At 41.9% G+C, this 18,424-nt stretch overlaps 1 protein-coding gene across 1 annotated transcript; it reads right to left on the bottom strand.

Annotated features, from left to right (window-relative positions):
- Positions 1-264: 264 nt before the first annotated feature.
- Positions 265-16,739, bottom strand: fam53b (family with sequence similarity 53 member B). Its single transcript, XM_067576390.1, has 5 exons — positions 16,545-16,739; positions 9,792-10,025; positions 8,853-8,907; positions 5,891-6,654; positions 265-1,370 (listed from the first exon to the last, which is right to left on the bottom strand). The coding sequence occupies exons 2-5, from the start codon at positions 9,879-9,881 to the stop codon at positions 1,008-1,010; spliced, it is 1,272 nt and encodes a 423-aa protein (XP_067432491.1). The 5' UTR covers positions 9,882-10,025; positions 16,545-16,739; the 3' UTR covers positions 265-1,007.
- Between the last annotated feature and the right edge of the window lie 1,685 nt (positions 16,740-18,424).

Genomic DNA, 18,424 nt, shown 5'->3' with positions numbered 1-18,424 from the left:
AAGTCCTTTATACAATGTTGGACATTTATATCTAGTGTATAACAATGCATTATATTTTATAAGATTTTGTATGTAAAAATTTGTATCTGCAAACTATAGCTGTCAAATAAAAGTAGTGGATAATATTTCCTTCTGAAAACACTTCATGTTCACAGGATTTGTAGTGTATGTAGTTCTCAAAAATGCCCACCCTGTACAGTTAATATCCAGCCACCATCTTCAATTTTGTGAGTAAAGACACTGAAATAAAGTGATTACAAATGACACATTTAAAACTGTGTTTATTTGTATAGAAATATGCTCATGTTTTACATAACTTTGTAGTTACAAATCGTAAAATATTAATGCTATTAGCATCACAAAGTTTCGCTCAAACAAACGGGAGCATAGATCTCAGAGAGAAGCCCGATGTTACTGTGTGAAATGTTAAGCTCTTCAATATACTTTACAGGTTGTGTGTGCGTGCAGCTCAGTTGCTCAGTTAAGAGTGAAAGGGGCTTTGCTAACAGTAGCTCTCAAAGTAGTCTCCATTTCTGTCCATCATGTACCCATGTACTGTTGAAGAATGTCAGAGGAACGGACACTTTCTAAGTGCAGAGAATTTATACAAACCTGCTGTGAATTCTCTCCAAATGTAGTACAATAAAGGTAATCAGGGTTACAGAGAAATGTTAAAGACCCCTGGTCTCTGAGCCAACATTAATATATCACTTATATATTTATCAGTTATCCCCACCTGAATCCGTCCTCCTGACTTGCTTGTTCTCCTGAGACACAGTTGAGATACCACATATTGGGGAATAGCTTCTGACTACACAAAATCCCCAAAAATGGGCCCATAAGCTCCTACTCAATCTCTCCTTGAGAAAAAAGGCAATTGGATCGCTTCCTGCATTAGCTTATCCACTTGCTTTGTCCTTAAGACTATCGGTACTGTTTACTGCACCACCTGGTGATAAACATTCAGTCCCCTAAATTAGCTTCCTCAGAGAGGAAGGCAGTCCAGCTCAGTTCCTCTCAATTTGCTCAATGTCAAGCTCGCCTCCAAGCTGATACACGTCCTTCCTCATGCTACACAGCCCTGCCCACAGAGGTGTGTTGTCCTTCCCGTTGGTTGTCCCTGGTGTCACCTCACCGCAATCTGTGGAGTTCCAGTCCGCCTCCTCGATGGCGGGGTCCGACGGCACATTTCTGGTGATCTCGCCCTCTTTGGTCCGAGGCTGAACGTCCTCCAAGCTTCGTTCATTCAAAGATGAGTCGTCAGTGTCGCACTGAGTGGTGCTCCTGAGAGTCGGGAGGGTCTGGCTAGACTCATAGTTATCTTCGCCTGTGATTCCAGGGCAGCTAAGGCTGTGGAAATTCCGAAGTTTCTGTGGAGGGACAGAAAAGACGAAGCATAAAAATAATGTTCAAACAACAGCCACTCTAAAATTTAGGTGCTCAAGGAGTATATACTTTAATACATATGGCAAATCTTTCGACTGGTAGGGGTCCATATTCTCCATGGTGATGGCATATTTGGTGTGGAAATCAAAAACATTTCCCTCATCACAGACTATGATCAATGTCCCTACTAGGATACAAACATAACTAAAGGCATACAACCGTCTTATGAAAACAATCCGTCTACTGTACTTATACAGTATGTGGGTGAATCAGCGAGGTCAGAGCTGGACACTAGAAAACAACCACGAGACTATAAAAATGTAGCAAGACTTAAAGGGTATAAATTTAGCCTGCATTACATACTGAAGCAACTGGTAGTTGGACCAATGAGGCCATGCGATCTGAGGTCCAGCGGGAACCCAGGCAGCAAGTGGCCAGATACCCAGAGGGCAGGCATCACTCATGTCAGCCTTTTGACTGTGCAGGCCTTTCACTGGCATTGCACAATGAACACATACATATGGGAAACCAAGAAACTTCCTTAGGCAAATCCACATGTGCCAGTGCTGCTGCAGGCAAGTCCTCTGACAGCTGTGCACGCTGGAGTGGGAAGCTTTATGACAGGGGCTTATCCAATCTGTACTACTAATGTGGAGAAGGCAGGACAGCTGCCTCATGCCTGACCGCTACAGTGTTCGGCCAGAAGGACACAGGAGAATAGGGCCTCTGTGAAACCTCCTGTCAGTTGTGTGCTTATGTAATACTAAACAAGCATGGGACTGTTGGGGTTGCAGCTCACAGCCAAGTGTATGAACTATGGCTGCTACTAATCAATGGATTAAAGATTAATCTATACTTTTTTTTAAAAATGCTTTGATGAGTTAAGTCTAAAAAATGTCAGAAAATCAGCACAAATACCCATCTCCAATAACAAAATCCCAAGATGTCGTCTTCAAATTGCTTATTTAGTCTGAACAATAATTAAGAAGCCCAAAAGGATTCAGCTTATAATGAAATGAGATACAGAAAAGCTGCAAATCCTAACATTAGAGAGGGTAAAATCTTCAAATGTTTGGCATTTTTACTTAATACATAACAATTAATCAGTTATGAACATTGTTGCCAATAATCTGCTGTCAGTCAACTATGAAAAAAAACCTTAATACCACAACACAGAATAGTGTCTCCTAATTAATATAGTAGTTTTTTCCCGAATAATTATGGCCCTATCTTTTTATGTTCGTATGTATGTACCAACAAAAATTTGAGATGACTAAGAGTCTCCAGCCATACTATCAACTCTGTGGGGCTCTACAGTGCTTTGAGCTCAATGTTAAAGTCAGCATGCTAACATGCTCACAATGCTAATGTACTAATGTTTAGCAAGTGTAAAGTTTACCATGTTCACCATCTTAGTTTAACGTGTTTGTATTTGTTTTGCAGTTATTTGGTAGTAAACCGAAACATTGGACAAATTTTGACCTAATAGGAAAAGTCATCAAATTCATTAGGATCCATCGTCCATGAAATCCATCTAGTAGATATTGGGATATTTCACTCAAGAAGTAGAGAATTTGACCTGCTAGTGGTACTAGAGAAAAAGTCAGGGGGTCACCAAAGTGGTCAAGACTCCCTGTGGGAACCATAAATGTCTGTACAAAATTTCAGGGAAATCCAACCAATAGTTCCTGAGATATTTCAGTCCAGACCAAAGTGGTGGACCAACAGACCACCATTACCATCCATGAGGCCATTCCACTACAGCGGCTAAAACCTAAAAAAAAAAAAAAGTCTTGCATTTTTACTTTGGGAGAGCTACAGTCCATAAATGTTTGGGATTTTTTTTTTTTTGATGAATTGCTCAAATCACAAAATTGTGACAGCCCACTAATCATTTCAGCTCTGTTAAGACATATTTACACATTCAGGATCTATCACCAATTAAAGTCTCAGTTTTACAAATACAGAGACCAAGATGGTTAGAGCTGTGACTAAGGTTTGAAGAGAAGAAAGGGTGAAACAGAAAGTTATGATACACATTTTAGGCCCACCGGCAGTGAGAAAGGCGAATGTACAGTAGATCAAAAGGGGCCCTGCTGTTTTACTTGGCTCTGGTCTAGCGGGTACATTTGTCAGCACCGGGCCAGTGTCACATAGCCGCCTTGTACATTAGCACTTCAGTCTCAACAGCCAGACTTGTGGCCTAGCCCATGAGACCAAACTGATAAGGTTATGAGTGTCTGGGCTTTAGCAAAACCGCATCATCAACATTAAGTAATCCAAGAATAGCCCTAACTTTGTTACTCTGAGAACAAAACTGTTCTGCAGAGGAAGAGTTTCAGGCAGAGAAAATCTTTTTTGACAGTCTCCTCACACAATTTACTGCACCAATGAGGGTCATAAGTGCTGCCGGTGTCCAGTTTGCCCCCCCCCTCTTCAAATGAAATGGAGAGGAGCGCAGAAAGTCTCCTCATCCATACTGACCTTGACTCTCCGTCAATAAAAGCTGATCAATAGCTCATGAGGCCTGTTTGTGGCAGCCATCCACCCACTGAGCTGAATTTACAGAAATCAATATCTCTTTACCCAACACGCTTCTCCCCTGCACGACGATCTATAACCTCTGCCACAGCTGCTCTACTTCCTGACATTCACGGAGCCGCAGTGAGCCACGCAGAGGGTAGCGGTTTCTCCCTGAGTAAACTACACCGCTGTGGCGTGTGGATGAGAGGACACTTTAGAGACACACTCAGCACTGTGACCAAAAGGTGACTTTGAATACTGGTTGGAGTGACGTGTGTGAAAGCGCAAAAAAAAAAAAAAAGTCCTTGAGTTGAGTGCCAAGCAAGTTTAGCCTATGATCGAAAGGAAACATCTTTTCCACAGAAGTTTCCAGAATATTCACGGCTACAGATTTCTAGTTTTAGACAATTAGTCCAGACTCGAATGCTCCACGTCACAGTAACTTTATAGAGCAGATGAAAACTGAATTCCTGGGAAGTGCTGCAACTAATGATTATTTTAACTCAAGATGGATCTGTTGGACATTTTCCAACCTATCAAATTATCATTCAGTATATAAAATGTCAGAATTGTGAAAAATGCACAATTGCAAACATGCAATCCAAAGATATATATTCAACTTAGAATCATATGAAACAGCAAATTACCACATTTGAGAAGCTGGAATAGACAAATGTTTGGCATTTTTGCTTGTAAATAACTTCAGTTGATTTTTTCTGTTGAGCAACTTATCAGCACTACCCATGGGTTTAGTTGCATAACTTGGCTGAAATGCCTCTAAGTCATTTTCTCCAGGACTTGCCTCCAAACCAGACATTTGGGAGAGTTGTTTTTTAAAAAAACCTATAAAGCAAAGCTGATTATTTAATATGAGGCTTAAAAAATTTCTTGTGGTTACAAAGGCTTCATTCCTTCTACTTGAGCTGACAACCACTGTCACAGCAGCCCCTTCTTAATAGTGGAACAGAGAACAATGCACTGACAGCAGGAAAGATCCAATGCTAACAATCTCAGCACCCTGACGATTCACTGTAAAAACTATTGTTGGTTGTCTCGCCTAAAGTTCGTTTCTCTACGCTGACCTCGTCCCTGTTTGGAGCGTGTGTGGCGTCTGCTTGTCGTGTCACAGCAGCGCTGTTGTTAAGACTTGCTGAACTCTGGTTGACTTTCTCAGAGGGGCCAAGTCCAGCCCCGTGTTTATGATCCAGCCGGTGTACGTGTGAAACATTACTGTGACTGTCTGTGTGCTTGTGGGGCAAAGAGACAAACGCCTACCAGGACATGCAGATAAAACAGATTGTTAAAACACGGTCGAACTTCCTTCTGAGGTGAATCAGCTCAAGCTAGTGGTTTCATAAGATCATTCCTCTTATAAATACAAACTCATCTGATCCACTGACTGACCTCTTAATTCCTGCTTTGATCAAACCGTACTTTGCTTCATGCTCTCCATTTCTGCAAGTGCTAATACACGCCTGCATGGTGGAATGTGACCCAGAACAAGCCTGCATGAATGAACGGTCGCCTTCATTTGAAGACAATGCCTGCAGAAACACTTTGAGGTGTGCTGAGGGAGAACAGACACAATGGCATGACCTCAGTTGGAAGTGTTTGTTTATCCAACACGGAAGGAGCACATTGCTGCAACTACAGAGTATAACTAGCTAATGTTAGTGAGACTGATGGATCTAGCAGAGCTTCTAGCTGACATGACCGTTTCTTGAGGGTCTTGTCTCAAAACATGGACGGTGATCTTTTGGAGCAAATACTAGGGCTGTGACATTTTCAAAACCAATAATTAATATCACCACAAATAGCTTCCGAAATACTGTTGGGCATCAAGTGATGTTGAACAGGACACATACTCTTTATACTGAAAACAAACTGGCAGTATTTAATCAGTATATTGCCCTGATTAAATATGATATAAAGCAGTTTCTTGCTGTGTGATCTGTTTTATGTGACACTTCTAAATACCAACCTGGGTCATCTTGGCCAGATCCAAAGAAGGCCTCTGTTTGTGTGTGTCAGCTGGTCTCCTGCGCTTCACGCCAATCTTCTTATCATTGAGGACGCACGGCTGTGAGCGGCTACGGGCGAGACCTCCCTGTCCGCCGCGGCGCTTAAGCTCTGGAGTGGAGTCGGGGGAGCTGGATGGAGAGGGTCCATGAGGCTCAGGGTGGCAGATTTGTTCATGAGAGAGGTAGAGGGGCTGCGCTGAGGGCTCTGAGGACAGGGGCATGGACGAGGAGGGTGTCAGACCGGTGAAGGTGGAGGGGTAAGGGAGACGCTGGGCGAAGCAGGGCAGCTCCAGGGTGTTGCAGCGAGCGGGCAGGCTGAAGCTGGAGCTGCGTTGCATGGCCGGGAAGCCGAGATAAGCACCGCCGGCGCCGCCACGCTGGACGCTACCTCCACTGTGGCACCTCCTCTTCTCCACTGTTGTCCACACGCGGGAGCCCTGAGGACGCCAGGTAGAGCGGCAACCCCCGAGCTCGTCTGAGCAAGACAGGGACCGGCACTGACGTTTGCTGGGGGGTGCAGTGGAGTGCGAAGAAGCGGCCTCAGTCAGGCTGAGGTCCTGCAACAAGCTGGTGATTGTGCTCGAAGTGGAGCCAACATCCCAACCCCAGTGAGCAGAACTCTTGTGCACCTCAGGCAGGACGTCCCACAGGCTCTCCAGGCTGGTCCCAACTGGCCTCTGCTGTATGGCACAGCTGTGACCCACCTCACACCACCGACTTGTCTCTGCAACAAAAGACCAGATCCATTTTTAATTAAAATATAAAATATGCAAAATAATTTATGAGCTTATTTCCACAACTTTTTGCACACCAAGACCCTAAATTTAGTTTAAAAAAATAAATACGGCCTCATGTTTAATCTATGAAGTTTACATATCAACACTGAATTTGTCATATGTCACATACTGAATGGTTTTTGGAACAGTAATTTCCTTTTCTGTGTTTTTTTGGTTCTGACAAAAAGGTGATCTCTATTCATGAATGAACTTTACATGTATGGGAAACAGGTGAAACAGGGTTTCTATGAGGCAATATGCAATGTAGCCATGTAAGTTGTGTGTGTTGTCTATCATACTACCAGCTGCTGTTCAGGATCAACTAAATCCTTCTTTATATGTGCTTCCATCACTTTTATTAATGGATCAAACTTTGCTCTCCCAACATCAGATAATAAATCTTGTGACTCCGCAGCTCCATTATTAGCTTGTAAAATTCTCCCTGCTGTACTATACTTTATTTCTCATTAGCAGTAAGAGAATCATTACTGCTTGAGGCCTGCATTTTATTTCATAGTGTCAATTTTCCACTAGGGGAAAAAAAAAAAAGCATCAGCAGACTCTGGTTGCTGGTTTGCAAACTCCTTCAAAGGAACAGAACACACTATGAGAATCATTTTAGGCATGAACCTCTGTCAACCAATTGTCATAAATTTACTCTAAACCACAGTCACTTGAAAGAAAAAGTTCTTTAGAAACACAAGCTTTTTGTCTAAGGTTCTACATTTATGAGAGGTTAAGTTTGGCAACCTCAACGTGGACGACATCCACGACACTGCTCCAGTCTGGGTCAGAGCAACAGTCCCAGCATGTGTACTTTGCACTGACACAACTCACTGCTTTGTGTAATTGGCCCTAAAAATAAATCCTGTCCTCAAGGCACTGCTTTAGTGTCACAGTCTGTATGCACAGCTGATTGGGAAAGGGAAGAGAGCTCAATGTCTAACTCAAACAAAGCTTGATAAAGTGTCAATAACCCATCAAGCCTATCCTCTCGTTTTTCTTGAGATCTACTGTGGGGTGAATTACAGAAGGAGAGTTCGGTATCATCAGACCAGCTCTCCATCTGACGTCACGGATCAACTCTTCACCAGCCCCTCAGCTATCATGCCAGGAAAGCACCTGTTGTTGCCACAACACAAACTCTCTGGAAACGTTGAATGGGTCAGCCAACTGAACTGGTCAGTCAACTCTGAGTCATACACTAAATGATGAAGCCACTGCCCACTCCTGGTATGCAGAAGGTCTATTCTTCTCTAAAAAGATAAAATCCCCGAAATACCATCTACAGTAAAGGGGCAGGAGGAAGAACAAAGGGCAGTGTTAACAACACCTACTGGTATTGCTGGGTTCTATGCCAGGACTTTGCCAGTCGTACACACTCAATGCCAAGTTTCTGCAAGGACAAAATACCAATAATCTAACAATACAAAGACTGTAACTCCTAGGCTGTTGATCCTACTGCTAGGTAAATTAAGGATATTGGCCTTTGTAGGCATAACCAAACTTTCAACTTAAGGCCATGTCCACAGCTTTAAAGCATGCAGGAGTGCCATGAGATCCCTGCTAATGATAAGTTACTAACAAGCAGTCATTAACGTACATTCATCTAGACAGAAACACCTGTAAGAGATGTTTGACGTAATGCTGTGTGACCATCAACCAGATGCAGAATAGACTGGCTTGCTGATGAGGACCGTCTTAAGTTAAATAATTACAGATCATGTAAAATTTGTGATGGTAATGACTGACAAGAGATCGAAAGGGGAAATATGGGGTAGGGATGAAAGAAATGACAAAATACTCAGTGAAACCATAGAAAATGTTCAACCCTTAGAAATAATCCTATACCGTATGATTTATATGGAGATAACAATTCATTTAATATCGCCAGTGCTATTAGGCCATAATGGACAATATTGCAAATCAATTAACAGGACTCCTTTATGGCAATATTTTATTTAGAGGATTTTTGCATCAATGTGATGAAGTGCATTGTATTGTTAGGTATCTAAGACTTTTTCCTAACTACAGTTCTAAAGAATTTAAGTATTATTTTGTTATTTATTACTAAAATTTCATTTTATCCATGTTGCCACTACATGTGTCAATGTGTTTATTTATGAGAAAGATGGCAGACTCTTACCCATGAGTCCACAGGAGAAAAGTGCAGTCCCCTGGCTCATGGTCTGTGCCTGGAACTGTGGAAATGCAGGAAAGACTCAACATTAGCCAAAAATAGGTTTGAATACAGTGCACAGCAGGTTCTAGCATTAACAAGTTAATAAATCAACAAATAAAACCAAAACCTACTGGAAAGTCACATTTTTGTATCTATAACTAGCCCCGGGAGTGTATGTCGTAGTACATTATTTGCTGCTGAGAGATGAGAATAATAACCCATCAACAGAGAGAGAGAGAGAGAGAGAGAGAGGGAGAGAGAGAGAGAGGGCTCTGCCATAAATGCCTCTGATTGACGCTCAGCCCCAGAGCATGATGACTTCATTTCACGTGGCTGAGAGGGCAAACTCGCTCCACATTAGTGAGGGAATTTTCTCACTCTGTGCTGGCAGAAAGAACGTTTACACTGCATGGATGCTGATTATAAAACGAGTCAGGGTTGCTCAGCCTAGTGGAACTAAAATACTCCATTGTCATTTGGAGTTAAGTAAATGGAACATGGAGGATTCAAACCCAAAGGACAAACAATCTGGTGATAACAGTTGGCAGCTATTATAATGCAATTATCAGTAACTGTAACAAAAACATCCCTTACTCCAAAACATTAACATCCAAATAGTTCTTTTGACGGGCCTTCCTGAGATTCAGTATGGCAACAAATTTGACTCAGAGGAAGTTCAGTGTCAAATTTAAGCTGCGATTAAAGTTGACAAAATAGGAAAATATAATGTAGAGCCATGAAACTGCTACAGTGGCTGGCAGCAGTTTCCTTATTTAGAGTAGCACCTTGTTGTCTTCCCTCTTGACAAACTCAGTTGAGGCCTGTTGGCAAAACTATATATAAACATTGCAATGACACATTTCACACAAAAAAAGCTTACACAAGTAGAAAATATCCTCTCACCGAGCCCAAATCTGTACTTTTGGATGTTACATCATCGGCACCCTTCTTTTCCAGTGTTTTCTTGTAGATGATCACCATGGCAACACACATCCTTGTCCCAAGCCATTCCAGTGAGGGCAAGTAAAGCTGGAGGCCATCTTGACGGGCATGGTGTGAGCAGGCTGGTTTCTCATAAGCTTAAAAGACAGCAGCCCTCAACTCCTCCAGGAATGTGCTTCACTCCTCGGCCCAATCCTGAGCAGACACACAAAGATGAGCACAGGATTAGACTGCAGTACATTTCTGACATTCTGTCGACCATATAAGCAGAGAACAATCCAGCTGGATTGAGGGGAACAGATCCCCTGGGTAGAGGCGCTTAAATACACTGTCAATGGAGGGCAAATCCAATGCTTTCTTAAAGGAATACTCCACTGAAAATGTACCAAATACTCACCACCTGTTGACTTGAAAGGTCATTCTGAAATATTATGTAGAGAACGGCAGCTGGATTCACATCTGTCACAATGGATTCCAATGGAGACCAAGTGTTGTAGCAAATAAATGTGAGGCTGTGCTTAGACACAGTGGTGCTTTAAGCTGAATTCTAACGTCAGCATGCTAACACGCGGATGTTTACCATGTTCATCATCTTAATTTAGTTTGTTAGCATGCTAACATTTGCTAAATTGTGTTTGCTACTAAGTATAGCTGAGGATGACAGGAATGTCACTGGTTTTGTCACACTATTGCCTCATCATGGTTTGAAGCTTTGCCGCAATAAGGGTATCTAGCGATTTATTGGCAAAGCAAGAAGTTTTTATGAACATTTTGATATGTGCAAAAAATCCCAGGCTCCACTTGGTTCCCTTTCAAAAAATAACTTCCCTCTACATCATTTTTTTCAACGAGTCATTATGGTCTTAATCGCTAAATTTGGGGCCCTCCAAAGAGTGTGCTGGTGGTCATTTTGGAAATGTTAATAACATCTGAAGACTTCTAGTAGCTTTGATGTCCTGACCAAACCAGCTGCGATGAAAACCAACGGGTGACGTCACACCTCGCTACATCCATCTTCATATGCAGTCTATGGTTTTGACAGGGTTGCCATTAGAATCCATTGTAAATGCTGTGAGCTTTTCAGAGCCACCTTTCAAGCCTATGGATGAGAATATGATACTGAAAAAACAGCTAGCCTTACACACCCGGCCTTCAACCTTTTTTTGAACCTCTTGTCACTTTCCACATGAGCAACCTGTTCAACATCTACGAGACTGGAAGACGGAAAGTGGAAATTCAAGGAAGGTCAGTGGTTTGACAAGCTCCTTTAATTCTCAAGTGAGCGAGCAAACATTTCCAGCAAACACTCGCTTTGATTTGCAAGGCGTCTCTTATGTTGCCATATGGGAGACTACAAAGTTGAAATGACTGCGTTTTCACTTCCACATGGTCCCTCCACCGTGTCACCAAAAGTGGAACTCTATACCTTGTTTTGTTCTTGCCTGTCTATGTGGAGGATTATCAGTCATCTGAGAGAGTGAGTTTCCTCAAAGTGTTCCACAGTGGAGTACACAGAGAGGAATATAGCAAAGTCAAAGTTGTGTAATTGAATCCTCAGGGGCTGGCTGGGAATAGCTGACCTTGCGGTTATCAAAACAACCCTCTTCACATTAGTGCTGCACCACGATTGCAGTAAAACAGCTGATTAGCCAAAGATGTAAATCTATATCATAATCACAGAGGATTTTAACTATCAGTTCCACTTGAGGCTATGTCAGGTAGGGAAAGTGTAGTGGACACAAGATGGTCGTATGATGCCTGCAAGGTCAGAGAGTGTCTGTTTGAATGACAGAACAACTGCAGGCAGAAAAAAAAAAGGAAAAATGAAAGAGACGGTGTATGTGAAACAAAAGAGCGCTCTGTGCAGAAGATGAGACACCGTGGGAAACAAAAGAGGCGACATCAGAGGTTGTGGGTGGTGGGGTGGTGGGGTGGAGGGTGTGTGCGTGTGTGAGTGAGTGTGCAAGGGAGGGGACAGCATCACAAGACCCTGAGGGAGCTGACATACTGGAGGTGGTGTTTGCATTCAGCATATGATTTCCATTACTAACACTTTATCACATCAGGAAAACAACTTAAATGCAAGGATGTTTTTAGCAGAGTTCTACAAGAGCAACATGGCTCAGGGACGTCTGGCAGCTTTAACTTGTGGCCTTTGTGAATAGTAAAAGAAAAGATCAAAGCTCGGAGCTGGACTAGGTCAGGCCAGCTTATACTGTGCGTGACCATAACTACACAGATCTGTTCTCTGGAGCAGAGATAACTAGGGACGTGCTGGAGTAGAGGAAACAGTTGTTTATATATTACCCTTAATGGTTCCGTGATGGATGCAGATGGCATTGACACAAAGAAAAAGCCTTGCACAAAGAAATCACACTGGTAAAGATGAAAACAGCACTTTAACATGACACTTAAAGAACAGTAAAGGATGTTTTCCTTCCTTAGATAAATGGAAAAAAAGTCTAACTCTTGCCTGACACTCCGGACTCTGAAACTGTAAACAACTATTTATCATCTTTCTCATGGTCAGGGCATTACGTTTTTTTTTCCCATAAATCTGAGCCGAGTGCTTTAAATGGGCGAGGTTTATAACATAATTATAAACATTCCTCGGCTCCATGACATAAGTTGAACACACAATTAGAAAAGCCTAACCTAGCCCCACAGCCTTTGAAACCTATTCAAACTTGTGACTGTTTGTGAATAGAAAACATTTTGAGAAGTGCTGGCAAAGGGCAGCTTTTTCTTGTGCAGACAAACCTGTAAGAGCATTCCCAAGGCATCGTTGCCAATGCACTCGACTCATACTGCATTGCATTGCTGTGTTCAAAGATGCAGATAAAACTATGATCTGTTAAATGAGGTATGTCGTATTTAGAATTTCTGCCAAAGGGGGTGCCACTCCCTTCTGACGTCAAGGCCAACTCACCTCCATAGTACGGCTGCCATTATCAGGAATCAGTGGTAGTCTTTACACATCTGCAGCTAGATAGCTGTTTATCTGGGCTGAGGCAGCAACCACCGTGACAACTGAGTAGTCTAATCTCTGAGAAGGGGAAGAACAGTGCAGGACGTTCTTCAGACGTGGTTTTCCATCACATGCAAACAGGCTGCTGACTAACTGCAACCAACTCTGCAGTGACAGCGGCCTTCCAAAAAGACAACAATGCCACCAAGGACGAGCTGATCGGACTCCACACTTCCTTTGTGGTTGGAAAAAGCCTTTAAACCCATCGCTACTTTGGGGTGTTAGAAATTGCAAGCTATCACATGGCCTAAATGAGCGCTAGATAGGACAAGAGAGGAAACCACACAGTCGATTGGGTCGAAGCGGAGGCCTGCTTCAGAGTCGGCTCATCTTTCAAAAGTCTCTGCTCTATTTTTTATATGTCTGAACTCAGACATATTGTAAATGACACTTTTCTAAAACTAATAAATTGTGGTTAAGTCGAAAAAGAGTACAGATTGTCAGCTTAGCCACTACAAAAGGCATCTAAACTACGGCCCCCAAAGCTCTGTTTCCCAATTAGAGTAGCTTTTCCATACATTGCTCAGACTGTAATCCCAAGGGTTAGGCCAACATTACAAAAGGATTTGGCAGCTTTGTGTCTGACTGACAATTAGAGCTATTACTAATCCATTTTATAGCACTTGGACAGCTGGTGGAAAACAACACTGTTTGATATCGATGTTGCACCTTGTACAGGCTACCGAGAAGCATCATTTGTTAAGTACTTATAAGACCATATCCATTTACTATTTTTAATGTTATCACAAGATTTTTATCAAAGCTTTCATCTGTGTAAACTGATACAAAACTCAACATAAAAGTTTAAATGTTAAATTGAATTTCCAGACATTCTCCTTTGACATTCCTGCATGCATAACAGTCGGGTCTGTGTCCTGCTCACAACAATCCCAGGATTGTGGCCGTCTCAGTAATCCGAGCATCTGCTGAGCACCTGAGACAGCCCGACTTGAAACCGAACTGAAGGATTTGTGCTGCTCTTTATCACTGTACCACTTGTGAAAGGAATGCTGGGTAAAAGTCATGTTTAGCTGTCCTGTTCCACAGAGAGATTCCCTGGGAGAAAATATGCATGCTCCTAAAAAGCTTGTTTCCCAGAGCTATTGGCTCTGCTGGCCTACTTCTTTGAGTTGCATGGCTTGAGCGGAATCCATATTTGGACTCTCTCGGTATCATAATGGCGGGTGTGTTGACAGCGTGTCATAAAAAAGCAGACAGACATGCGAGGAAAGTGAAGCCGGGCTAATTGAATGACAAAATGGCAAAATAGTTCTGCTTTTTCTGCAGCAATGTGCACCATTTTCACTGTGAAATTTGAGTTTTTTTTAAAAGCTGAAAACCTTCTTTGTTAGTGTTATTAATTAGCAGCCACAAAGGGCAGGTGCCACTGAGTTTCGCCACGCATGACTGACTAAAAAGAAATTTATGAAACACATTGTAGGCTGTGAGCTAGCCCACAGCTGCCTGCATGTTCACAGACATTAGGCTATGTCAAACAGGAGGCACACTCTACATTTAAAGCAGTGAGTGAATAGTCAGAAATGAGCATGGCTGGGAGGCTTCAATTGTAGTTATCAGGCTCAGTTGAGGGCCTGGGGTACAGCCAAGGTCTCACAAGCATGCAGCTGCCCACTTACCATAAACACAAAGGCTCAGCATGGCTATGCATGGCAGCCAAGGAGGCCTACGTTTTAAAGCAGGCCTGCTGTTTAATTATCTCATACATAATCACTTGCACTGTATACATTTGTCCAGAACAAGAGCTTCGTTGAGCTCTGTAATCAAGGCTTCCAACAAACCTGTCCAAGTTGGAGAGAAATGTTGTCCACTTGAATGTTAACCTAACAAAGTCTCTTAATTACAAATGGTTGAAGACACAACATCCCTTCTACTTCCACAGCAGAATAACATTGCATCTTAATGGATCCAAATAAGAATAAGTCACATCCACTGGACACAGCCCTTTTATCTTTCAATGAAAATTAAGAATGGAGGGAGAAGAGGAAAGACTCTTGAGTTTTACATGCAGGAATTCATCCTTCCCCCCACGCTGCACTTCCACTGACCATATATACACACACACACACAAGCATAAAAAAAACATGAGAAAGTCAAGAACTATTTTCTTTTCCAAATAAGTGGTTGAACAATGTCATGACAATGGCATTACAATACACAGGCTATTAGAGAACCTCGAAAACTCGCCTAAATATTTCTTCTGTGATGTGGGAAAGGAAAGAGAAATCATCTGCAAGCTCTGATAGGCGGACTCTTTTATACTTGAGCTAAAACTGTTCAACAGTTTTTCAGATGAGCTTGCCAGCCCTCTAGGTGGATGCCTCTCAGTTTCAGAAGAAAGGCCCCTGAAAACTGAGCTTGTCTAAGTAACCAGCACAAACAGTCCCTTAAACCCCTTTTCCAAAATCCCTCATGAAAGGGAAATGAGTTTGGCAAAGAAATTGGTGTGACGGGAGCTCACAGAATGTTACACGCAGGCTACAGAGCAAACAGGATTTTGAACTCGAGAGAAAGGCCACAAGCTACTCATGATAAAATATGAAATGTACCTGCAAGTAAAGAAAAAAAAATGACATCTGCATCTTGACTTTAAGTATAATATTTTCACCACGTAACTTCATATAATTTATATATGTTGAAGCCACTTATGAACTCTAGTAGTCATAATCATAGCCATGGGACACCGAGGAGTTCAGGTTTAACAAGCTCCCGTGTTTATGATCCCACTGAGCACTTAAATTGCAGAATCTGGTGGATTGTATGTCAGCCAGTCCTGTCTTCATACCTGAGAGGAAGGTTGGCTAGATGGAGATAAGACAACAGCATTCCACTGCAACAGCACAAAACTTTTAACATACAAGACAGAGAGGGTCGGGGAAACAGACAAATGAATGTCCCAAATGACACGGCGTCAGGTATGAAGGCATGCACACGACAGCTGCTAAAAATGTGTTAAAAAGCTGTTATATGCGTGCCTTCAAACCACACACTGACCTATCTTGCCATGTGTGCCATGCATGAGCGAAAATCCAGTTTGAGATCAGACTGTTTGCACTTCAAAGCTGGCCAATTCACATAAAATGCTTTTCATCCATACTTCATGGAACACTTGATCACTCTGTCAACTAATATATCAAAGTTATACAGTTGTTGTCAGATGTCAAACAAGCAAAGTAGATGAATGGATGTTCCTGACATATACCGAGGATCATTTTAAGTCTCTGAATGGGTCTGAACATGTTCCAGATGTTCTTCAGATAAACTTATTGACACCAGGTTTTATTAACCTTTCACATAACCTTGCATCACACTGTCCCTTTATTTATCTATGCAAATGTAAAACAGAGATAATAAAGAGCAGATAAATATCAGTTCAGGCAACATTCATGTAAGAAATAGCACACACAAGACAAAAGGGACATAGCTAAGGCAGTAGACATGAGGCAAAGTTAAGCTAAGCTAACTAATTAAAGCTAAGTTTAGTTTCCACAAAGAAGTTATTGGTCACTTAATTTGACGTATAATAGTATTCACCATTCATGCGAATCACACACTTTCAAAACACCACCAGCATCACACTTCTCACTTTATGACCTAGCTACAGTTCCTCAGCTAGCTAGCACACAAACTATTGTTTACTTTTATTTGACCAAAAAAACACAACTCACAAGCATCACGGTGAGTGCCTCGGATCTTCCTAAAAATGCCGGGCAGTTGGTTAGTTTCGCTTGACCATGCTTCTTTTTTGCAAAAAGGTAGTTTAAGGCGTCGGGCAGGAAGCAAGGCGAGCAGTAAACTTCACGTCCTGCTCCAGACTGCTCCTACAAACTACAACATTACCCCACTGCACTACTGTCCACGCTAATGAGCCTGTGACAACATACACGAGCACGTACTATTTCTGACAGGGGAGGGGGTGTCCGGTAACTTATTTCTGCCACTAAATCTTTCACTTTTACTTGCTTTATTTGTAATACGTGACTCTTTACAACTTTTTATGCAGTGTGACCGCAGTTTTAGCCGTATGAAGCAAAATATGAATCTCTGTAAGACTTTTGTATAACACTTGCCACCCCCGCTCCCACAACTAGTGGTCTGATCCACCCTGCAGTAATGAAAAGTAATCACAGTTTTTGAGCTGTGCATATAGACAAGGCACTTTCACAATATACAGTGGTGTAACATGATAACCTGGCAGTTGTGTGTGACTTAGAGAGAAAAAGAGAGGGATGTGTGTTATATACACACTGCCAGCTACCCTTCACAAAATTAGCTCCAGTAGAATAAGGGTTAGTCCTGAATAAATACATTTATTACAAACAGATGTTTCCTTTTCCAGGAAGTGAATTCTGGCTTTATCATGATCTACATCGCTATGTGATATGCTATTATTGAACTGCCTCGGTTTAGTTGTCTATATATACACACATTGTGCATTGGGTGTATGGACAAAATATTATTATCAATGCAGCCAGTGGGTTCAAACTATTTTACAGCCTTACCACTTAAAATCTATTCACCAAAGAGAGATTTGTCCTTGTAAACTTCAGATTTGTTTTTTCATTTGAATACTTTTTTTGCAAGCCTCCAGACAGAAAAGCATGCATTGGAGATTTTTTGTTCTTCTTTTCGATCCTGTTAATGATTTGCAACTCCTCTAGTTCCTCAGGTTAGGAACCAATGCGATATAATTTCAATACAGATTGTTCATGTAAAATAGCATTGCATTTGCTTAACTTTCCATAAGTTTAGACACTGCATGAATGTACATTGTGCACCACTGGCAACCGCAGTCAAAATGCTTCTGTGTGTGAGTTTGTGAGCTTAGATGCCAAATGATTATAATTTAAACTCTGAAGATTGATATAAACCAATTATATCCATGACAATTACTGCACAAAAGTAACTTGATTTTTTTTTTTCTTACATCCCAGAAGTTGTCCCAGTAAAAAGATCAACAAAAATATCCATTTAAAATTCCTGTCACATAATGTACAGTATGTATACATTTATTTTTAGGGGCCTGAAGTTAACACACTAGGCCTCAGAAGGGTGGGGAGCTGAGGCTCACCCCTGGCAGACACTATTGTTAATCAAGGAGTAACATCTGTTGTGTGCCACTAATCTCCCCCAGACTGTCAGACTGTCCTCCTCGGTTTTAGACTGTCTGTCTTTTGTGTTAAAGGGCACCAAGGATTTGTCTCTTCTACTATGTGGGCTACAGCGTGGGGGTGACCAAGTTGTTTTAACCAAAACCTTTCCAGCAGTCTGAAAAGTGAGTGATTTGGCAAACAGATACAGAATACATGGCACGGCAGACTTTGCATGCTGTTTTGTAGTCCTAAAAGGCAGGATTTACTCTTTATGAGGCAGATTATCAAAACAACTGGAACTACAGGAGTCTTGCAATTCAACAGGTTTGGCAGTGTGTGTTGTGACTGTCAAAACCATAGGGGGCAGTATCTACCAATCATGAGGCGCAATGAAAAGGCTGTAAGACTGAATTGAAGTTCAATAGCTTCTTTATGTTTGAAGAATAATAATAAGC

The sequence above is a fragment of the Thunnus thynnus genome, chromosome 20, assembly GCF_963924715.1.
Source record: "Thunnus thynnus chromosome 20, fThuThy2.1, whole genome shotgun sequence".
Lineage (NCBI taxonomy): Eukaryota > Metazoa > Chordata > Actinopteri > Scombriformes > Scombridae > Thunnus > Thunnus thynnus.
The sequence above is the reverse complement of the archived record's forward strand: the minus strand, read 5'-3'. Positions and strand labels throughout refer to the sequence as shown.

Coding starts and splice junctions, on each gene's coding strand:
- fam53b (XM_067576390.1), bottom strand. CDS start 9,881: ATGTGTGTTGCCATGGTGATCATCTACAAGAAAACACTGGAAAAGAAG. Junction 8,908..9,791: donor AAAGTACAGATTTGGGCTCG/GTGAGAGGATAT, acceptor GCATTTCCACAG/TTCCAGGCACAGACCATGAG. Junction 6,655..8,852: donor TTTCTCCTGTGGACTCATGG/GTAAGAGTCTGC, acceptor CTTTTGTTGCAG/AGACAAGTCGGTGGTGTGAG.